General features: G+C 42.7%; 1 protein-coding gene across 1 annotated transcript in view; it reads left to right on the forward strand.

The window, feature by feature from the left end:
• Positions 1 to 19234, forward strand: part of LOC129708268 (transmembrane channel-like protein 6) — a 70599-nt gene extending 51365 nt beyond the window's left edge. The window contains 12 exon segments of the mRNA XM_055653913.1: positions 1218 to 1373; positions 3177 to 3352; positions 4230 to 4236; positions 4238 to 4315; positions 5392 to 5489; positions 7140 to 7235; positions 7983 to 8058; positions 10714 to 10847; positions 11618 to 11794; positions 11943 to 12021; positions 13016 to 13111; positions 16774 to 19234. Coding sequence (XP_055509888.1) covers positions 1218 to 1373; positions 3177 to 3352; positions 4230 to 4236; positions 4238 to 4315; positions 5392 to 5489; positions 7140 to 7235; positions 7983 to 8058; positions 10714 to 10847; positions 11618 to 11794; positions 11943 to 12021; positions 13016 to 13111; positions 16774 to 16779 — 1179 coding nt within the window. The 3' untranslated portion in view covers positions 16780 to 19234.
• The last annotated feature ends 5095 nt before the right edge of the window (positions 19235 to 24329 follow it).

Raw genomic sequence — 24329 nt, forward strand, 5'->3', positions numbered from 1 at the left:
ATGATAAGTGTTATCATGTGTGATTCGAGTGGAAGCTTTGGAAATAATGTTGCTCTTAGAAAGTAGTGTCATTGGGACGGCGGAGCTGGTAGAGCTGCTGCCTCAGACCTGGGTTCCATCCTGGCTGTGGGTGCTGTCAGTATGGGGTTTGACTGACTGCGTGGGTTTCCTCCGGTCCTTTGGTTTCCTTCTATAACCCAAAGATGAGAGGGTTTGTCGGTTAATTGGCCTCTGTAAATGGCTCCTCATGTACAGAGAGTGCATGATAAAGCCGGATAACATAGAACCAGTGTGAACAGTGTGATGGTCAGCATGGGATTGTTCCCATGCCGTATCTCTAAAACTAAAAATAAAATATAAGAATCTTATCCACACCGAACGTAACATATAAAATGATTAAAGGATTGGGCACGCTAGATGCAGGAAACATGTTCCTGATGTTAGGGGAGTCCAGAACCAAGGGCCACAGTTTAAGAATAAGGGGCAGGCTATTTAGAACTGAGATTAGACTTTTTCACACAGAGTTGTGAATCTGTGGAATCTCTGCCTCAGAAGGCAGTGGAGGCCGATTCACTGGATGCATTCAAAAGAGTTAGATAGAGCTCTTAGGGCTAGCAGAATCAAGGGGTATGGGGAGAAGGCTGGAATGGGCTACTGATTGTGGATGATCAGCCATGATCACATTGAATGGCCCGAAGAGCCGAATGGCCTACTCCTGCACTTGTTGTCTATGTATCTATGTACGGTGCCCTCCATAATGTTTGGGACAAAGACCCATCATTTATTTATTTGCCTCTGTACTCCACAATTTGAGATTTGTCACAGAAAAAAAATCATATGTGGTTAAATCTGACATTGGGCACTTTAACCACATGTGATTTTTTTTATATATATATCTGAAATTGTGGAATACAGTGGCAAATAAATAAATGATGTGTCTTTGTCCCAAACATTATGGAGGGCCCTGTATCTATGTAACCTGATTCTTCACTGGGAATTCATATATTTAAACCTGGGGTCTACCTGCCTTTCCTGTGTTAAGCAAGTCAGGGCCTCAGAGGGCATCATTGTTACAGACGGGATCAGTAAAGCATTGACCATGGACAGCAAAGATAGTCAATTAGTAAAAGAATTTGAGAAAATTGAAAATTCTGTGAATTTCACATTTAGTGCAATGCCTAAAAACATGACTATTTCTGTTCCTGTTCCTCCATCAGGTATCTCTAGCTGAGCTTGATTTCCGTGCTGCACACGTGAGCCTTTTTCAGTGGTTTGCTAATCTGTCGGTTCACTTTCTGGGCTGGCTGCTGTCCTTGGGGAGTGCTGCTGGCTGTGCTGCTGGAGTCTATTTTTACTCCAAGAAGATGTTGGAGGTAAGATTCCACAATAGACTGTAAATTAGAAGCTAGTTATTAAGTTGAGAGAGAGAGAGTGTCAAAATTGTTATATGTCCCAGATAAAAAATAATAGTAAAATAATAACAATAATAGTCAATGTAGTTCAGAGCTTATTTGAGGTTGTAGTGTTTAATAACCAAATGACTGTAGGGAAGAAGGTGTTCCTGAACCTTTAGTTGGTTTATATCTCATTATAATTGTTAAATGTTGAATGGGTGTAAAGTAATTCCTCCTAAATGATCGAGTTGCATCTTGAGTTTTATTGCAAGATTTTTACATGGCAACCCACGGCCAACTTCATGCAGTAGACAATTATAGCCCAGCAAAGCAATTGGAATGTATCATAGATCTCCAGAACCTGCTTAACTAATGTTTCACTTCAAGTTGTGTTATTTTTCTATCCTTCTGAATCATAAATGGCTCTTATTCTTAAAATATACAGACTTCTTATTATGATTCATGATTAATACCGATTTGATAATAAATTATCTAGAAGAGTTGTGAAGTTTGATGTCGATTTATTGTCTTTTTGCATAATCAATGTTTCCATTTCTGGTTTCAAATTTCAGAGATGGATTTTATATTTGATCTACCTTTTGAAACATATTGATTCATGTCATGATCCAATAAGCAAAAACATTTTATGGGGGGGAAGCTTCTAACCTGGAAGCAAATTTTACCTGTCCCACCCACTGTGAAATAAGTAGCATTTAAAACATGTATAAAGTATTTTAATATTTTCACTTTGGGAGAGATTGACATGGTAGGTGACAAAGGACTGTTTCCATCAACTGTGAAGCCCAATATTATAAAGCATAGTCTCAGGATAAGCCATTTAGCTGAAAGGTCAGGAGAACACTCCTAATGTGAAGGGTGCTAAATTTTGGGATTTTCCATCTCAGAGTTTCAGTCACTGAAGATCCTCATCCTCAATCATTGAATATCTTCAAAGCTGTGATTCTTAAATCTTTGGAAACTAAAAGTAGGGATTGAATGCAGAAATGAAATTAATGTGTTGAAGCAGATGTTGGTTTACAGTAAAAGAGACAATGCAGGAGTAACTCAGCGAGTCGGGCAGCAACTCTCGAGAACATGGACAGGTAACGTTTTGGGTCGGGATCCTTCTTGAGATTCTGTAATCTGGTTTGGGCAGGCATAGTAAGGTGGTAAAATGGTGGCCAACACAATCAGTGTAACTGGTTTAAACTAGCAACGGTAATGATGCTACAATATCGGTAAGAATTTTAAATCACTTTTTCCTCCTTGATCTAGTGGAAATGGAGACTTGGGTACAGGATCAGCAATGATCTAGCTGGTTACTAGAAGGGACTCCTGGGGGGGGGCTTTATTGGTTAATTCGCTCATTTGTTATTTTTCTCAAGCCCCTCTGTACAGGCGACATTGGTCATTGTATAGCAGAAATTCGACCTGAAGGAATTCACAAATCACGACCAAAAAACTCCGTGATATGGAATAAAAAGTTGCTCGTATCAAATATATGACAAGAAAAATAAACATAACATTTGTTTCATTGACACATGTACAGACGATACGGCTTCATGTAAAGGAAAATTTCGACAAGGACCATTTGCTAGGAATGTACACACCCAAATCCCCATAATGAAAGTAGAATTACAACATATAAACATTGAGAAATTAGTTGACCAGCGAAATCTATTTCTAAAGCAGAACAAACTTTAATTTAGTTTTATATTTTGCAAAAGCTGTTTTTGAATTTGATTGTTTTCTGAGCTGAATAAAGCTCCATTTTTATTTAAGGATTATTCAGAAAAAATCAAAATGGGAATGTCTGAAAAACAAGCAGCGTTTAGTTTGCTAATACTTCCTGTGCTCGTGTCTGCTATCAATTTTGTGATGCCCTATATTTATAACTTAATTGGATTATTGGAAACATATGACTTCCCACAACAACGAATCTATGTTTCTATTACCAGGTAAGAAAGCTTTGTGTATTTTTAATTTTGATACAAAGGACAAACTCGAGCACCAAAAACCATCAAACTTTTATTTATTGCATTGTTTCAGAGCAATATGTATGATATTTTCCTTGCCCAGGTGACATTAAATCTGCTTTACTATATGATACAAAAAAATACACATTAAGTTATCCACCATTCTTCTTCGTCTTCTTCTTCTTGCGAGTGAAGCATATGATGTTTTACATGTCATGTAATGTTTTACATGTCATGTAATGTGATGTTTTAGCCACCAGCTTTTTATGAATATTGATCAATTTTAATACGAGGGTAGATTGGGTAGAATGACGAGAAGAGAGGATGAGGGTTGGGGAAATGAAAATGAGATGGAGAATTTGTCACTGTTACTAATTGACAAAGGAATAGTTAGATCTCAAGCCGCGTGTTGAGCAGCCAGGTTGTTGTCTCTGCGTCAATGTCTGCCAGGCACTGAGCTCCATTTGGTGGGTGGTAGAGCGGGCACCCAGAGATGACATGGTTGGCTGTCTGTTGTTCTGCTTCACCATTCAAAAGTAAACACAGGATTAACATTTAACCTTGGGGACGCAGTACAATTGCTGCCTTACAGCACCAGAGACCTGGGTTTGATCCTGCCTACGGGTGCTGCCTGCATGGAGTTTGTACGTTCTCCCTATGACCGCGTGGGCTTTCTCTGGGAGCTCCAGTTTCCTCCTACGTTCCAAAGACGTGTAGGTAAATTGGCATCTGTAAATTGTCCCTTTTGTGTATGTGCGGGTGATCACAGGTCGGCGTGGACTTGCTGGCTCGTTTCCACACTGGTATCTTTTAACTAAATTTTCTTGCCTCTCTGATATGTAATTTTGTTTTGATACAGAAATCTGGTTTTTGAAGATGTCCATCATAGCAATGCTTTGTTTTCACTGGATAAAAGGAAATACGTCAACTATAACAGAAATATCAGTAAGTCAAAAAAGATTGCGCTAAAACGGAAATTCTTACACCAACTATTCTCAAAAAAACTTCAATTGTAGTGCTATTCTCTTCGTTAAGCAGTAATATTTTCATTTGTACTACGTAAGCACGAGGTATTAGTACAGGAAATATTTTATAATTTCTGCACTAGAAAACACTTTGATATTTCATGGCAAGTCTGCCTTCATTTACAGACATAGAAATTATATTGAAACGGGGTTGGATTGTCACCGCATTTCTCTTTTTAACCATTGCCTTGTGTTGATGTGCTTACAATGTAGATGTTGATTTTCAATCTGCTCTCTGCTCCCGATTCCAATCCAGGCCTTTTAAATAACATTGTGGCCCTAAATAGAAATGAAGTTGTTAATGTGATGTTTTAGCCACCAGCTTTTTATGAATATTGATCAATTTTAATACGAGGGTAGATTGGGTAGAATGACGAGAAGAGAGGATGAGGGTTGGGGAAATGAAAATGAGATGGAGAATTTGTCACTGTTAATAATTGGCAAAAGCAGATAGAAACTAGAGTGGATGTGGAGAGGATGTTTCCACCTGTGGGATAGTCTATGACTAGAGGTCATAACCTCAGAAGTAAGGGACGTTCCTTTAGGAAGGAGATGGGGAAGAATTTATTTTGTCTGACAGTGGTGAATCTGTGGAATTTTTTGCCACAGAAGGCTGTGGAGGCCAAATCAATGGATATTTTTAAGATCGAGATAAGCAGATCCTTGATTGGTATGGGTGTTGGGGGGGGGGGGGTATGGAGAGAAAAAGGCAGGAGAATAGGGTTAGGAAGGAGAGATAGGTCAGCCATGATTGAATGGCAGAGTAGACTTGATGGGCCGAATGGTCTAATTCTGCTCCTATCACTTATGACCTTATGATCATAACTAAATGACTAGGTGGATAATTAATTGCCATTCTGAAGTCGTTTAGCAACAGCAGAGTGAGCCTGAGAATAAATGGACATTGGATTTTATTGGAGGATGATATAAACCTGCTTTGTAGATTTAGTGTCATGTCATCTTCAACACTTAACCATCTTATCTTTTTTTCTTTAGTGTTGGGAAACGTTTGTAGGACAAGAGTTGTACCGCTTGGTGGTGGTTGATTTTATATTCATTATCCTGGAAACAATATTTGGAGAATATATCTGGAGGTGTGTTTTATGAGTCTGTCCATTGTCTTCCAATATTTGCTTCATGTTTTCCAGCTCACGCAAGTTTTAAACCAGTCGTAACACCAAAGACATAATTTACTTTTAGACTGCAGCACATATATTTTTTCCTACCATTCAAATGCTACCTTGCTTTTGGCAGTATCCTGAATACCTGTGGAGCATCAACAGGTGTTGGTTATTTTGCTTTGTTCTTGTCTTGTTGTAAGTGGGTGGCACAATGGCGCAACGGTAGAGTTGTTGCCTTACATCCCCGGGTTCAATCTTGACTATGACTGCTGCCTGTACAGAGTTTGAACATTCTCCCTGTGACTGCTTGGGTTTTCTCTGGGTGCTCCGGTTTCCTCCCACACTCCAAAGACTTGCAGGTTTGTTTAGTTTCTGTAAATTGTCCCTAGTGTGTAGAATAGTGCTAGTGCACAGTGTGATCACTGGTCAGCACGGACCCAGTGGGTTGAAGGGCCTGTTGCCACGTTGCACCTCTAAGGTGTAAAGTAAAGTCTAACCTTTAAATGATGGCTTACCTCCCTCAGTCAATTAGCATCAGAATAATTCCTCAACCAGAGTTTAATGAGATATTAAAAATTAATTAGGTACATAATACAATCTGAAAGTTTCCTTTCCTCTCTTCATTCCCATCGTCTCCTTGTCATAGTCCTGCTGCACTCTAAGAAAATGGAGCACCAAATGGAGCGCCAAATCTGTTGCTCACTAACTGCAAGCACTAGTGTGAGTGAAGCTTAAGGGAGACTCACCTCCTGATTAGAACCCACTTCCTTACTCCCAAGGAAGGGATCCTCTGGACTTGGCTCAATGCTGTTTCATAATATTAGAGGCAATGTCAAATATCATTTCAATCACATGTGCTTCACAGCACCAGAGACCCGGGTTTGATGCCGACCTCGGGTGTTATCTGTGTGGAGTTCTCCCTGTGACTCCGTGGGTTTCCTCCAGGTGCTCAGGGTTTCCTCCCACATCCATAAGACGTGCGGGTTTGTAGGGTCAATGCTGCTGCAAATTGCTCCTAGTGTGTCGGGAGTGAATGCAAAAGTGGGATAACACAGCACCAGTGTTAACGGGTCTGCGTGGACTCAGTGGGGCCCAAGGGCCTTTTACCATGCAGTATCTCTAAACCAAACACACACAGCTATGCTTTAAAAAAAAAAAAAAAAATTAAATAACCATTAAACTTCCACATTGCACATCCAACAACACTTACACCAAAGATAAATACAAAATTATTGGAGTAACTCAATGGGCCAGGCAGTATTTCTGGAGAGAAGGAATGGGTGACGTTTCTGGCCTGATAAAGGGTCTCAACCCGGGTCATCCATTCCTTCACTCCAGAGAAGCTGCCTGTCCCGCTGAGTTACTCCAGCATTTTGTGTCTATCAACACTTACTGGAATATGGGTACGTATATTAACATGGTTGGCTACTTGCCATGTTTGCATTAACTGGAAGTAACTTGTCAAATATCCCTGGGAGCTGCTGAAGTGCCAGGAATGCCAGCAGTTGCTCAGCACTCTGTCTTATTTCATTAAGTGGGCAGAAGACAAAATGGCTCAGTATAGTCAGTGAGTCATCTGCAATGGGTTTTTTTTTAATTGCTTCTTCTTCATTCAATTTCCAGGCTGGTTTGCATTAAACTGCTGAAAAGGAAAAGAAAGCCTGAGTTTGACATTGCCCGAAATGTGCTGGATTTGATCTATGGACAGACTCTCACATGGTAATAATATGTTTGATTACATTCCGTTGATAGTGCAGTCTATTAATTATTGTTGGAATTTTGCCAGTGGATCGATACATAATGCAACCAGTTGGTGTGGCAATGCATCACACACATCAGGTTTGAATCATCCCAAGCTGAGGTAATTGTTCTCAGATGAGGTAATATGGGAGTTGATGCATTACTTGTTAAAGATAATATGTAGAATGCCTGTTGTAGCTCAGAATTTGTGCAGACCTAAAACATATACAAATAGGAAGTAAACTGTTAAATGATAAACTGTTAAACTAATTACATGGAAATAACCTGCTGCGGTTCATTGACTAATCTCACAAATGAAAAATTGGTCAATATTTATTTGACAAGAATTATTGCATTATTTTTGCATTAACATTTGTGGGTGCATGTGCACTTGTTGTTTGCCACATTTCCACCCCATTATGATCGTGACTGCATTTTCCAAAGCAGTGCATGGGCAGCAAAACTCTTTGAAATGCTCTGGGAGACATCCTAAGGTAATAAACCTTGCTATAAATTTGCAAAATGTTCATACTTGGGTAAAGTATAAAACAGAAGACAATTGGTGCTGTTTGCTGCACAATCAGACTTTGGACTTTTTTTTTGTATACGGTGCCAAAATGTGACGACTGTGCATTTGCGGTTTGTGCAAGAGAATCTCCCTGTGCTGTGCATGCGAGACAATAAAGAACCATTGTACGCGCTTTAAATTCATGCTTGTTTCTGCAGGGTGGGTCTGCTGTTTGTACCATTGATGCCTGCAATTCAAATAATCAAATTTATCGTGGTTTTCTACATTAAAAAGGTAATTTTTCTTTACAAATGTGTTGAAAATTATACAACATATATCAATGACAATAATGACCTAGTTTTAGAAGCTATTTTTGATTTTTCTTTCGAAGAGTGGGTCGTGTCTCTGTTGGCTGCACTCTTACATTTGAGTCTGAAGTCTGAGTATTCAGGAGAGTTGAGCATCTGTCTAGTCAGCCACCCAGTACAATGCTGAGCCTGCACTGACAGAAGGGCCAGTATTTGACTTGGAGGTCAAACTGAGATCCAGTCAGTTCTCTCGCAGGTGAATACAAATGATCCTGTTGCATAATTTCAGTTTGGACCAAGAAGGGGGACATTCCTGGACTCCGTGCCAATTTGTCCCACAGTCGCTGTTACAAAATGAAATTCTCCAGGCAGCATCACAATTGCTGTAAAAATTGGTTGCTGTATTTCCTATGTTACTAGTGTACCTCAAGAGCAATTCAAGGCTCGAAGACACTCATTGCGTTGCCAAAATTTGCTTTAGCGATCAAAAATATATATTTTTTCTCTTTTGGATCTTTAACTTGCGCTACTTTAATTTCTTATATCACTAATTGGTTTGCCCTGAGCTTGAAAGGGGTCTACAAATAAAGGTAGACACAAAATGCTGGAGTAGCTCAGCGGGGCAGGCAACATCTCCGGAGAGAAGGAATGGGTGACGTTTCAGGTCGAGACCCTTTATCCGACAGATGTCAGGGGAGGGGGTGGGACAAAGATAGAATGTAGTCGGAGACAGTAAGACAAGTGGGAGAATTGGGAAGGGGAGGGGGTGAAGAGAGAGGAAAACCAAGCGCTATTTGAAGTTAAGAGGTCAGTGTTCAAACCGCTGGGGTGAAAGCTACCCAAGTGAAATATGAGGTGCTGTTCCTCCAATTTGCGCTGGGCCTCACTCTGACAATGGAGGTAGCCCAGGACAGATAGGTCAGATTGGGAATGGGGGGAAGGAGTTAAAGTGCTGAGCAACCAGGAGGTCAGGTAGGTTAAGGCGGACTGAGCAGAGGTGTTCAGCGAAATGATTGCCGAACCTGCGCTTGGTCTCGCCGATGTACAGGAGTTGACACCTGGAACAGCGAATACGGTAGATGAGGTTGGAGGAGGTGCAAGTGAACCTCTGCCTCACCTGATAAGACTGTCGGGGTCCTTGGATGGAGTCAAGTGGGGAGGTAAAGGGACAGGTGTTGCATCTCCTGCGGTTGCAGGGGGGAAACTATCTGGGGAGGGGGTGGTTTGGGTGGGAAGGGACGAGTTGACCAGGGAGTTGCGGAGGGAACGGTCTCTGCGGAAAACAGAAAGGGGAGGAGATGGGAAGATGTGGCCAGTAGTGGGATCCTGTTGGAGGTGGTGACAATGATTATGATTATATGCTGCATGCGACGGTGGATCTGGTGGAATGTGAGGGCAAGGGGGACAGTGCCCTTGTTATGAATGGGGGGAGGGGGAGCAAGAGCAGAGCTGTGGGATATCGAGGAGACCCTAGTGAGAGACTCATCTATAATGGAAGAGGGGAACCCGCGTTGCCTAAAGAATGAGGACATCTCTGATGCCCTGATATGGAAGTGTCGTCCAGATAGCTATGGGAGTCAGTGGGTTTGGAGTGGATATATATCAACAGACTGTCTCCTGTGATGGAGACGGTGAGATCTAGAAACGGTAGGGAGATGTCGGAGATGGTCCAAGTGAATTTGAGTACAGGGTGGAAATTGGTCGTGAAGTTGATAAGGTCAGTGAGTTCTGCATGGGTGCAGGAGTTAGCACCAATGCAGTTGGCAATGTAGCCAAGGTAGAGTTCGAGTGATTGTTCAATATACCCTACAAACAGGGTATGTAGGGCCCATGCAAGTGCCCATAGCTATGCCTTCCATTTGGAGAAGTTGTTGAGAGTAAGGACCTTAGTAGTCATAAATTGGCTGGTTCTGCAGTTGAGGAAGAATGGAGGGTTTTAAGACCTTCCTGGTGGGGGATGTAGGTGTAGAGTGACTGGACATCCATAGTAAAGATGAGGGAGTGGGAGCCTGGGAATCGGAAGTCATTGAAGAGACGAAGAGCGTGTGAGGCGTCTTGGACATAGGTATAGAGGGATTGGACGGGGGATGGTAGGATGGAGTTGATGTATGTGGAAATTAATTCAGTGGGACATGAACAAGCAGAAAAAATGGGTCTGCCAGGACAGTTCTGTTTGTTGATTTTGTGGATCTTTTCTTTACAAATAAGGGATCATCCATTTAACGTCAAGATGAGGTGATTTTTATTCTCTCATAGCATTGTGAGGTTTTCAAACTCATTCTCAAAGAACATTGGAAGCCAAATATTTGAATATTGTTAAAGCAGAGGGTGACACTTGATGAAAATAGGACTGATAAGTTACCATTAGTGGATGGAACTACAAAGTTGATATTAGAATCAGATCAGCCATGATTTTATTAAATCGCAGAGCTGCCTTGGTCAGCCAAGTGATCTACTCCTGCCTCAAATTCATGTTTATATGTACTTAATTTTTGTTTTATCCTGGGGGAACTTTTATAAACTTAAATGAACTTCCAGGAAGCCAAACTTACCCAAATGATGAGTCGTGCAGTGAAACTGATGACTGAATCATGGGGTATGTTGTACTTGTGTCACTAATATGTTATTGAACCTGTTTCAGCTTAGTCTGATGAGGAATTGTCAGCCTCCATGCAAGATCTGGCAGGCATCTCATATGATGACCATCTTTATTAGTCTACTATGTGTCCCTTCATTCCTGGGCGCCACTCTTGCTCATCTCTACACCGTATGGAAGTAAGTAAAAGATTAATGTTCTGCAGCAGTAAATGATGATTTAAGTGAAGGACGAGGAAACAGAATTAGAGCTGTTGCATCTTCATGGTAGCTTCGCGAATAGGGTAGTTTCGCTAACACAACAATCTTCCCAAGAATCCTCGGTTTTTCCACTTCTGAGCTCTCAGTGCAAGGACGGTCTTGTAATATCAGATAATAGAGATTCAACGTTCATTCCCCCTTGAATTGTAGAAACTTAAGTGTGTAAAGATTCGAAATGTTTGGGACTACTGATAACATATCCCTTCAAAGCAATGTGGAACTTATAATTTGCATTGTCAAAAAATGCTTGATCTCACTAATCTCATCATGTTTTTTTTAATATAGTTCCATATTTCCATGATTACAAATTTCTATTGTTATTTTATTAATTTTAAGTTTACTTTTCACTGAAGTTTGCATTCCGTTGATTATGCCCAAAATTAATGTTTTGCCTAACGATTTGTCTGATGTACCAGAAATTTTAGATAATTCACCCTTCGTGTTGGTCTATGTCATATGCCTTTTCTAACAGGCCACAAGCAATGTTTGTCCTGATTTTCCTCACTGATTATTTATCATGTATATCCAGTACAATTTACAGAATATGTCATATTTCTATGTGTTGATCAGTTCAAATATAGACAAGCTGCACCATTAAATACCATCATTATATATTCCCTTGAAATTTAACCTGTGAATGTGAATGTTACTTGAGCTAATTTTGCTTAATATTTGATTTATTAAATTAGGGTGAAGCCGTCATCAACATGTGGTCCGTACCGGACATTAAATACCATTTACAAATCTACAGATATCTGGTTGCAGCTGCTGAAGAATGAGAAATCAAATTTTGTCTGGTTTCCGCGGATGCACAAATTTCTTGTGGAAAATCCTTTCCTTGTCATTGTCGCATCAGGCATCCTCCTGTGAGTTTACATTTCCAACTGTTATAAACTATGATAAGAGAACTCGAGGTAAAGGAACCGCTTGGAGAACAACATGTCATGAATTTTACATTGTGCTGTGGCTTTGTCTATTCAGTTTAAAATTTAACATTCTACTTTCCCCTTTTAGTATAGTAATTTATTTCCACTGGCAAGTTCTGGATGGTCAAAGGAAGATAATTAAATTATTAAATGCACAAATTATGAATGTAAGTATCTGAAACGCAAATCCCTGTACATTTTATTTGTTCTATTGATCTTGTTCATGCAAATCAGCTAGCTTCACTGAAATGGTTTATTTGTTTTGGGTATGTGGATGTTGATTGTCAATATGCATTGTAGGCTCATCAAGTTCTTATCTGAACCATTAAAATGGAATTGATGGCGTATATGGGTTACTGCATTAGTGGAGAAATGAATATTAAAGTTTTCAAATATCTATGGGATACATTTGCAATTGTTATAGAACGTCACTGATTTGATTTTATTTTTTGAATTGCCTTGAGATACAAAATATGCAAGATTATATGAGGATGTTGCCAGGAATAGAGGGTGTGAGCTATAGTGAGAGGTTGAGTAGGCTGGGTCTATATTCCATGGAGCGCAGGAGGATGAGGGGCGATCTTATAGAGGTAAACAAAATCATGAGAGGAATAGATCGGGTAGATACACCGAGTATTTTGCCCAGAGTATGGGAATAGAGGACCAGAAGACATAGGTTCAAGTGAAGGGGAAAAGATTTAATAGGAGTCCGAGGGGTAACTTTTTTACAAAAAGGGTGGTGGGTGTACGGAACAAGCTGCCAGAGGAGGTAGTTGAGGCTGGGACTATCCCATCGTTTAAGAAACAGTTAGACAGGTACATGGATAGGACAGTTTTTGAGGGATATGGACCAAGCGCAGGCAAGTGGGACAAATGTAGCTGGGACATTGTTGGCCTGTTTCCAAACTGTATCACTCTATCACTCTAATGTTCCACTTTTTCATGGGAGCCATCAATTAGTTCCACTCCTGAATCCCTTCCCATAACCTTAAATATTTTGGGGTTTTTATAAGAATACATCCTGTAGAAAATCTCCAGCATCTGTGATCTCTTCCAGATTTTCCACTTTATCTGAACCGAATTGCAAATTTTCAGTGAATTATTGTGTAAATTGCCATGTATTATGCTAACAAATAATGTATAAACATTTCTTTCACACAGGAGGGAGATGATAAGAAGTTTCTCATTGGTAAACTGAAAGATTTCAACAAGAAGAAATATAAACCTCTGAAACGGCAAATGCATGAGGAAACTGAGGTAACTTGACGGGTTATCTAAATGCGTAACTCCATTTTTGATAGATTCATTGTTGTACTGCACAGAAATGGGCCCTTCAACCCAGCATGGCTATGATAATCATCATTAGCCATCTACACAGCACAGTGGGCAGTACAGCGGTAGAGTTGCTGCCTTACAGTGCCATTGACCCAGGTTTTATCCTGACTACGGCTGCAGTTATGTGTGGAGTTTTACATTCTCCCTGTGACCTTGTGGGTTTTCACTGGGTGCTCTGGTTTCCTCCCATATTCCAAAGACGTACAGGTTTGTAGGTTAATTAGCTTCTGTAAATTGTCTAGAGTGTAGGATAGAATTAGTGTATGGGTCAGCATGGACTCAGTGAGCAAAGAGTCTGTTTCCATACTGTATCGCTAAACTAAACCAATCCCATTTACCAACCCTTGACTGGTAACCTCTATGCCTGGCAATTCAAGTGCATACCTTTAAACCTGTTGAGACTACTTGCTTCCACCATCAACCTTGATGGTTCCAGATTCCAACCGCTCTTTAGGTAAAAGACTCTCCCTCACATCCCTCTAAACCTTTCCCTCCTTACCCTACACTTCCAATTTCTGACACCTCTGTTCCAGGGAAAAGTTTCTTACCATCTACTTTGTCTATTCCCCTCTTAATTTTGTATACCACAGCCTTCTCTGTTGCAACCAACACAACCAACCAACCAACAAGATTTCCCTCAAGCAAATCATTGCATCCTTTGCAAATGCAATTTACCAAATGATCAGTTATTTCCTCCATGCCAATAACACCATCTTATATGCCTCTTCAACAACTTTAGCTTTAGAACCATCTGCATATTTGCTAGTCAAATCTCCTACATCCATATCAAAATAATTAATGTATATAACAGGCAGTGCACATCCCTGTGCTACACTATTGGTCATAAGCTTCCAATCACAATAACAATTCCCTGTGCTACACTATTGGTCATAAGCTTCCAATCACAATAACAATTCTCCACCGTTACCCACTGCCCTCTACTACATATAACATATATAACATATAACATATAACAATTTACAGCACTCTACCCTGCCTCCCCTAGTCAATACCTGCTCTTGGATCCAAATTGCCAAATATAACTATCCAATTTATTTTTAAATGATAAAAACGAACCTGCTCTCAGTCATGAGTTGAAAGTCTAGTTTTACCCCTGTCATCCCTTAATTCTCATGTCATGTCCCCCTGCCAGACAACTCTTGGATCCAAATTGCCAAATTGCTTGGGTTCAGTTGAGTTGAATCTAGTTTATTTCATATGTACCGAGGTACAGGGAAAAGCTTTTGTTACGTGCTAACCAGTCAGCGGAAAAGACGATACATGTCTCGAGTCCAATGCCCTCAAACCTTTTGGACCAGAGGTTCTTTGACTCTGAATATCATGGGGTTCCCTACACCACACACCCCTCTCACATGTTACAGCAGTCATTATGCTTAAGGAGTCTTAATTGGTTTGAAGAAACTTTTGAACATGAACTGAGTTTTTTTCTCACCTATCCCTCCATACCATTGTTGGAATCGTATAGTGTGGTGCTAAGCTGGGGTGGGAGATTGCAACCTTCACGTGTTCTGCCTTGTTTCGACGAATGCAATCAACCCAGCGTGCACAATCAAATAAGATCAAATAGAACAAGTTGTCCTACAACTTTAGGCTATGCATGCCATACGCGAGAAGAAGTGTTAAGCCATTAGCTCTTTTTTTTTTGCATACACTAGCCCTTTGGAAGAATTTTTGATCAGTCCCATTCCCCAAAATTTATTTTCCTCCTGCCTGCATATGTTGTTCTCAATTCCAAATTCCCTTTGCATGTTGTAATTTATCTGCTCCCTCTGGCCTTTTGGTCAGTGCATTCCAGATCATAGCAGGTAAATGTGCAGTGAAAAGTGTTGTTTTACATGCTATCCAAACATATCCGACATACCATACATAGATACAATCAGTTCAAACTCAAGTCAGAGAGCAAAGGAGAAGATACGGAGTGCAGGATATAGTTCTCAACATTATAACACATTAGTTCCTTAGACAAAGACCAATGTCCTCAATGGGGTAGAAGTGAATCAAACGGTACCCCAGCTAATGGAAGTGTGTAATTCTCACTTGCCACCAATCTGATTCTACAACCTGATTTCCGGAACTTGGATCATCCCTGACTAGTGTGTTCAGATCAAATATCAGATGAACTCCTCTACGTCTTCCTAGCCTCCATTTCCATCCTAAATCTTATGTATTCTTCAATACTGAATCTCTTTTCACGTTATTCTTGCAGCCGTGTTTCTGTAATGTTTTGTTTAGAGAGACAACGCAGAAACGGGTCCTTCGTCCCACCGAGTCCGCAGCGACCAGCGATCTCCGCATCTTAACACTATCCTCCACACATTGGGGACAATTTACATTTCTACCAAGCCAAATAACCTGCAAACTTGTACATCTTTATATGTGGGAGGAAACCAAAGATCTCGGAGAAAACCCACGCAGGTCACAGGTATAACGTATAAACTCCGTACAGACAGCAACCGTAGTCAGGATCAAACCCAGGTCTCTGGCATTGTAAGGCAGCAACTCTACCGCTGCGCCACTGTGCCACCTGTAATTTCTATTAGTTCATAGTTATTTCTATTTGTGTTTGTATTTCATCTGTTTTGCAAATGCTGATTGCACCACATCAGTTCCTTTAGTTTTGTTCTTTATTGAAAGCTCTGCTTAATATACTGATTTTGTTTTAGTTTTATACTTGCTCTCACTTCCAGTAACAATGTTTATCCTTTCCTACACAACTTTAATTAGAAAATTAATACTTTAGTTCACTTGGGCAAGACTCTCTAATATTAGCTCCTTCTAGCTGCATACAGTGGCTTGCAAAAGTTTTCATACCCTTTGAACCTTTCCACATTTTGTCACGTTACAACCACAAACGTAAATGTATTCGATTGGGATTTTATGTGATAGACAAACACAAAGTGGCGCATAATTGTGAAGTGGAAGGAAAATGATAGAGTCTGCTGTTAGAGTCTGCAAAAGACTTGAGACTGGGGCAGAGGTTCACCTTCCAGCAGGACAACGACCTCAAACATACAGCCAGAGCTACAATGGAATGGTTTAGATCAAAGCATATTCATGTGTTAGAATGGCCCAGTCAAAGTCCAGACCTAAATCCAATTGAGAATCTCTGGCAAGACTTGAAAATTGCACAGACTATCTCCATCCAATCTGACTGAGCTTGAGCTATTTTGCAAAGAAGAATGGGCAAAAATTTCAGTCTCTAGATGTGCAAAGCTGGTAGAGACCTACCCCAAAAGATTTGCAGCTGTAATTGCAGCGAAAGGTGGTTCTACAAAGTATTGATTCAGGGGGCTGAATACTTTTGCACGCCACACTTTTCAGTTTTTTATTTGTAAAAATATTTGAAAACCATGTATCATTTTCCTTCCACTTCACAATTATGCACCACTTTGTGTTGGTCTATCACATAAAATCCCAATAAAATACTTTTACATTTGTGGTTGTAACGTGACAAAATGTGGAAAAGCTCAAGGGGTATGAATACTTTTGCAAGCCACTGTACCTTCCCTCGTGATCCTTGTTCCTTTGCATAACTTAATTAACCTACTGTGATTTATTTCCAGGATTGATCCTCTATAAAGAACAAACTGTCTTTGAGGAAGGCAATACATAAGATGGGCTTAAGATCCAAGCTGCTGCCTGGAATGACACAGGAGGAGCAAATTCTAGCTGAAGACTTTGAAAACTGATTCTACAAGAGAATTTATATCTTACAGAAATGTTTCCTTTTTCGAACTAGAGTTTACATCCAGGTCTGAGAGAAAAGTAAAGTGTTCTTCCGACATACTGCATCTCATCATTCAACAAACTTTTATTTTTAAAAGCCATCTACTTTGTATTTTTCAAGTGAAATAGCAGAATTAGCCTAGGAAGATACTGACCAGTATTTGGTGAAGTGATCTCCTGGCTATGTGAATACATTATTGTCTCTACAAATTTTTACATCTATATAATGGACTAGATTCATCCTAATGATTACTGGAGAGGAAGAGGAAGTCGTCACTGGTGGTACAATTGACACTGACAGTGCAAAAGCAACACGAGTGGTAACAGCCTGACTGTGAATTGTTGAGTGATGCTTAGAATTGTTCTATTTGTTTATTTACTCATCTGCACTTTACCTTGGAAAATCTGAACTTATACATTATCCACAAGTGAACTCAATGTAGCAACAACCAAATGCACAAGTTTATGTCAACCATGTTGTAGCAACTGTAACAGAAACGTCAATGCATTTTAGAATGTGTAACTTGGGTGACAAATATCATTCAGTCTTATCTCCTTCTCAGGCAGTCTATCAGAAATGACGATTACTTACTTCCCCTTTAGTATTGTGATTGTGGGTTCTGATGTGACTCATCAGACCACAGATCCTGGGGCAGGCAGGTGGGTGAGTGGTTTATGAGGCAGTGCCCTCCCTCTGTTGTTTACGCAGTCTGGGTTAGTCTTAACAACAGCTGCTGACTTAGAATTTGCATCTGAGTAAATTTCCACATGACCCTGATTAACAAATGTTAAAATTAGTAGTTATTCAGTGATTTTATCCATACGAAGTCAGGATCCAGATTTTCTCTGACAGTGCATTATGCTGGAGGGGTCTGAGACGTCTCTACTGTCTATAATGGACAAATATGTGGTGCAAAGTCTTTTAGCTACATTATTTACTTAAAAAAAATAAAACCCTTAGTGCATTTGCTTATTCAAGCTCTTGCGTGAAAAAAGTATTAGTTTTTATGTGGCATTATCATCTGAGTTTCCACCAGTCTATTTGTATTTTGTCCATAAGCATGAATGTTTACTTCAAAGTGACTTAAAATAAGGTACTGTTGCAATGAACTGAGGGAATTTTTTCACATTGGTAGTTTACATAATCTGGAACAAACTGTTAATCGTCTTGTAAATACGAGGAACTGCAGGTGCTGGTTTACATTTAAAAAGGACAAAAAGTACTGGAGTAACTCAGCGGGTCAGGTAGCATTTCAGGAGAACATGAATACATGATGATTCGGGTCGGGACACTTCTTCAGTCTATCTGAAGAAGGGTCCTGGTGCGAAGAGTCACGTGTCCATGTTCTCCAGAGATGCTGCCTGACCTGCAGAGGTACTGCAGCACTTTGTCTTTTGTTGGGTGTCCTCCTTTGCTTAAATTTCTGGTGAGGTACTGACTGCTGGAGATAAAACAGCTGGTGTTTTATAAAGATCAGGGGACCAGATCTGCCAGATACCTCCACAGCCGACTGCAAATGTGATCAGTGAAGCATTTGAAATGCTAACTCTTTAATATATTCATGTTCGTATTGAAAACTATTGTAACTCAAAATGACTTTGCAAATTTCAATATCAAACTGGCTACATCTCTTCCCTATAACATGTAATTATCTACCAAACAATAAGTTTCGGTGGATGATTGGATATGTGCCGTTTACTACCCATGTGAGCCAATGAGTGAAAACTTTTGTTATTCTGAATTGCTCCTTTTGTAAATGATACACAATAGCACACTTCAAACTGGGTTTCTAGGCTTGACATATTTGTTCATGCTTATTCAATTTCTATCAATACAGTAAATTGCAATTTGTAATGAAAGAGTACGTGTATAAAATGTCATTATTTTAAGCTGTGCTGGCTGGTATTTGATACCTGCTCCTAAATTCAATTTATATTCAATTGTAACAGATTTAGAATGTTTTTAAAAAGTATTTGAATGCCTAATCTTATGGGGTTCTACAGTCAATGTACATAAATGTAGAATATTCAATCAATTGTAACTACGTTTTTCTATGTTTATATTTATTTGTATAAAGGGCAGTTTTGTCAATGCAGCATTTGATATTGAATTTTAACAAGAATATTGTACTTACACTCCAATTCCAGGTATGGTTCAACGATGACCAAAATGATCTTTTTTAATATCTGTGTAAAATGATGTACTGTAATCAACAGCATAATGTATCACTGAATAGAACTCGGAGATACATCCTGTATTACTAACTAACCAAATTATTAAAATGTACTGAAACTTGACATTTGTATTATGTCTTGGAAAATCTAGTTATATAAATTTTTAAGGGCCATAAATCCCATATAACTGTGTGAAATATAGGAAAGTACAGAGTAGGAACAACAGTTCAATGATACTCCATTGTCATGTTTTGCACACAATTCAGTAAAATCATATTATACATAAGCACAATAATACACAAGTACAAGAGTGCAATGATTGTAGTGTAAAAGAATAGCAGATTTCACCAAGAGAGTACACAGTTGTCACATTTCTGGTTCCTTCTGGTATCCTTCAAGTTTAAAGTTTGTAAAAACATTGTCTTCTTTGTATCTCCGTCTCTGTCTCTTATTTTTTTTGTTTTTGTTTTTTTTTCAATTTCAAGACTTTATTCGACACAACAAATAATACAACAGATCAAGTCATAAACAAAAATAAATTACATTATATCAAGTGTCATTATAATACGTTACAATCATTGTTCACAATACTCTCAACCCCACGCGATGACCAGCGCCCACGGAAGGCCTCCAAAGTCCCCGTGAACACCGCATGTTCCCTCTCCAAGGACACACGTGCACGGACGTAGGCCCGAAAGAGGGGCAGGCAGCCGACTCTCGCCTGACCATCAACCGCCTGCTGCCTGGACCCGCGTATGGCCATCTTGGCCAGGCCCAGGAGTAAGCCGACAGGTAAGTCCCACCCCCCCACTTGGCTCTCCCCATACCCTGCCTTGTGTCCAAACACAAGAATCATAGGACTAAAATGCAACCAGAACTTTAGGAACAACCCCTTCAGATATTGGTACAGGGGCAGTAGCCTCTCACACAACATATAAACGTGGAACACGGTCTCTTCCTCGCCACAGAAAATACAGGCAGCGGACGAGCCCGTGAACCAACTCAAAAGTTTGTTACATGCCAACGCTCTGTGCAGCACTCTCCACCCCAGGTCCCCAATGTAAAGGGGGACAACTCTCTTGTAGAGGGACCCCCACTGGGGACCTTCCCCGCCTTCAGATGGTAACACCGTCCGCCACGGTGTGTCGGGACGGGAAACGAAGGCAAGGAGGTGCAGAATGCGCAGGAACATTCTATACAGTGAGCGTCTCTTCGCGTCACGAAATGGCACGCTAATCATCTGAGAAAGGCGGCTCAGGTTGTGTGGAGCCGGTGCCCGAGATATATCCCGGAACCGAGGCCCGATGAGCCGATCTGACGGAGCGGGTAAGAGCTCATTCAAAACCACTCTAGGAGCGCGCCTTTCCTCGACACCCGCCATGACTGGGTGAGGACCGGCCACTCCCGCAGCCGCAACATCCCCCTCCCCTCGTGGAGCAACACGCTGGCTGAAAACACCCAGATTCCTTACTGTTAACACATCCCGGTAGAAAACAGGCAAGCCCCTTAGGGCGGGTCGACTGATGCCCGCCACCGGGAGCCGCGAGACCCCCCTTAGACAACGACCCCGTCGCAAATAATACGTGGCCAAAGCGTGCCATCTGGGGCTGGGGGGGGGTTCTCTATATACATATACCTCCTCAGAGTCCTGAGGCGAAGAGCCGCCACCTGGGTACGCACGCATACCAAGGACTGGCCGCCCTCCTCTAACGGGAGACTCGGGACCGCTGTGGAAACCCAGTGCTTCCTATTTCCCCAAAAGAAGTGCACCAGTTTCTTCTGTAAAGCATTTACAAAAATGGAAGGCGGGACGGGACAAGAGTAGCCAGCCGGTACCATAACATGGAGGCCACCAGCTGGTTTATGACCAACACCCTCCCCTGAAAAGAAAGAACTCCAAGCAGGCCTGACCAGCGCCCCAGCCTGGCAACCACTTTTGTCTCCAACTCCTGCCAGTTTGCCGGCCAAGCATCCTCAGTGGGACTCGGGTACACCCCCAGATAGAGGAGGTGCGTGGTGCTCCACGCAAACATTGCCATCTCCTCTGGCAGGGAGTCCACCTGCCACTGACCCACTAAAAGTCCAGAGCACTTGCTCCAATTAATCCTGGCAGAAGATGCAGCCGAGAAAGTCTTCTGGCAATCACGCATCCTCCGCAGGTCACCAGGATCGGTGAACATAAGGAGTACATCATCAGCATAGGCCGAAAGAATAACCTCCACCCCCGGGCCAGGTAGGGCCAAGCCAGTCAATCTCCTCCGAAGAAGACACAGGAACGGCTCCACACAGACTGAGTACAACTGACCTGACATGGGGCACCCCTGATGGACCCCCCTCCCAAAATGAAAGGCAGTCAACAACGCACCATTTACCTTCACAAGGCACTCCACTGCAGCATACAAGAGGCGGACCTGGGCCACAAAATGCAGTCCAAATCCAAACGCTTGCAACGTCCCGAAAAGGTTTTCATGCTCTACCCTATCAAAAGCCTTCTCCTGATCAAGAGACAGAAACGCAGCTGACTGACCAGTACCCTGTGCTAGATGAATCAGGTCCCTAACCAGGTGGATATTATCCTGAATGGACCAGCCAGGGACTGTGTAGGACTGGTCATGATGAATCAATTGAGACGGAGCCCAGGCGATTTGCCATCGCACATGCAAAAACTTTATACTCTGTGCATAGGAGAGAGACCGGGCGCCAGTTTTTCAACAAGCAAGTTCCCCCTTCTTGGGCAGCAAGACAACAACTGCTCTATGCCACGAGAGGGGCATCCACACGCACCAGACAGTGGTCGGAGCATGGCACCAGCTGCATTGAGGCCGCTGAGACACGGGAAACAAACGCTCGGGAGATATATATTCGATCAATGCGGGAACCACCGCCCTCAGACCTTTGCGAAAAAGCAGTGGAATCTGGGTTGAGGTCCCGCCGCGCATCAACCAACTCATTAGAATCAATCAACCCTCTCAGCTTCTTCGCTACAGCAGGGGCACACTGAGTACCAGAACGATCTCGCACCTCAAGTGTGCAGTTAAAGTCCCCCCCCCCCAAGGAAGACACACTCTCCCCGATCAATAGCACTCACCTCCTGAAGTAGGCCGGCCTGCATCGTGCCGGAGCTGGGGGGCATACACGTTAATGAAATGCAACGGCATGCCATCCAGGCTCACGGCCAGATGGAGCAAACATCCTGGCACAACTTCTTGCACTTTTATAACATTGGGCAGGAAATTCTGAGCCAACAGAATGGCCACCCCACTCGAATTTGAGCTAAGATGACTCATATAGACCTCTCCTTCCCACTCCAACCTCCAGGTGGGTTCATCACTTACAACAGTATGCGTCTCCTGCAGAAAACACACTGCAAATTTCCCCTCCCTAAGGACCGATAAAAGCTGGAACCTGCGAAAACTCGCTCTACTCCCGTTTAAGTTTAATGTGGCTAGCATGAAAGCATTGGCACATTAAATTGAAACCCTCACACTTCTCCTCGTGCGCTCTATAACCCTCTCTCTTAGAAACTCCAAAAAGTCCCTAAGCTGGCACTGCTCAGAGTCAGGATGATCACTATCCTTGGTGGCAAGGATAGCCTCGAGAGTTTTAACTAAGGCCGGCAGATCAGCCCACCGTCTCTTAGCAGCCTCAATCTTTGTCCTGTTGGTACGGCTTGTTTTTAGAAAATCCCGCACCTCACAGATAACAATTGCATGAGACTCGTCCTTGGTTCCTGAGCTATCGTCCAAGTTACTCGCACCTGCCACAACACGCTCAGCATCACCAAGGTCATTTTCAGAAGTCGAAAGACCAGAGCTCTCTGGAATTTCGCTAACCCCTCCACACAAGCTGGCCCCATCACTCTCCCCCTCCTCCGACATGACACCACCCCCAGGATCAATGCCGGGGAAGGATCCCGAAGCCCCTATCCGCATCACGCAGCCCACTGACTGGCTGGGCTCCTGCGCTCTGTCCTCACCCTCTACATCTGGGCCTGGGGAAGAAAAAACAAGAGGCACCCCCAGGGTCTGTGGTAAACTGGCACCCCCAGAATCTGAAAGAGGATCGCTGCCTGAAATAGCTCCGACCTCCACAGCACCTAAAGCACCTCCTCCACTGGCAACACCCAGAGGCTCTCCACTTGCTTTTTTACTCTCCCCTGCCAACTCAGCCGGCAGTACAATACACACCTCAGCACCTCCATTGGCTCTAATATTGAGCACTGATTGGAACACCATGCGACACGCCCCCCCTCCCACCCTCGGGCTGACTCTGCTCACCCCCCGTCTCAGGGTCCCCACTATCAGGGGAGCTTACCCCACCCTCTAGCGTGCCAAAACCCTCAGTAGGCCTCTAAAACGAGGGGACCTCCTCCGACCCAGAGGACACACCCCCAGGGGAGTCAAGCTCAACACGCGATGAGATAACTCCCTCAGAGGGCCCTGAGACGAAAGGACATCCCCCGCCCAGAGGACACAACTCCAGAGGGGTCTACCCTATCACCTGATCCTGTGGTACCCTTGGGAGATCCCTGAAGTGGAGGCTCAACCTCCAACCCAGAAGACGTCATTTCCTGACCTCCAACCACATCGGCGGTGGAAGGTCTGGAAAAATGCACCCCCCTAACTTTGGACTCACGTCCTTGCTCTTCCTCGCCAGGCCCAGTCCTCCTTTGTGTCCCACTAGCATGCGGTGGTGTGGTGACCTCCATAAGGAAAGGTTCTTCCTCCTCCACACTACCCCCAGCCACTTTACCACCCGCACGTTTTGACCTTCCCACCCCCGTCAGAGCCACCTCAGCTCCTTGCTGGGCCACGGCAGTTGCACTCTGGACCTCACTGGAGCTGACAGGCGCCCCTTGGGTGATCTCCGCACTCGGCAGTTGCACACCCACCTGCTTTTGACTCGCTTGGGTGATCTTTTTCTGATTTTTCTTCTTCTTCTTCTGCTGCTCCCATTTCTCTCCACCCTCCCCCTGTGCCTCACCTTCAGCCACCCCCACAGGTTCAGGATGTAGGGGGCGGGGGCCCTCGCTGCCCCGGGTCCCCAAGGCGGAACTTGCAGACCCAGAAGAGCTATCTCCGCCGCCCCGGATCACCGAGGCAGAGCCGGCAGCCCCAGCCAGGTCAGCGATTCCACCCCGCCCCACCGAGACATGACGAGCAACCCCTGATGGGCCAGCAGTGCATTCCTGGGCCGCTGCGCTAGAAGTTCTAGCAGC

This window comes from Leucoraja erinacea, chromosome 23 (genome assembly GCF_028641065.1).
Source record: "Leucoraja erinacea ecotype New England chromosome 23, Leri_hhj_1, whole genome shotgun sequence".
NCBI lineage: Eukaryota > Metazoa > Chordata > Chondrichthyes > Rajiformes > Rajidae > Leucoraja > Leucoraja erinaceus.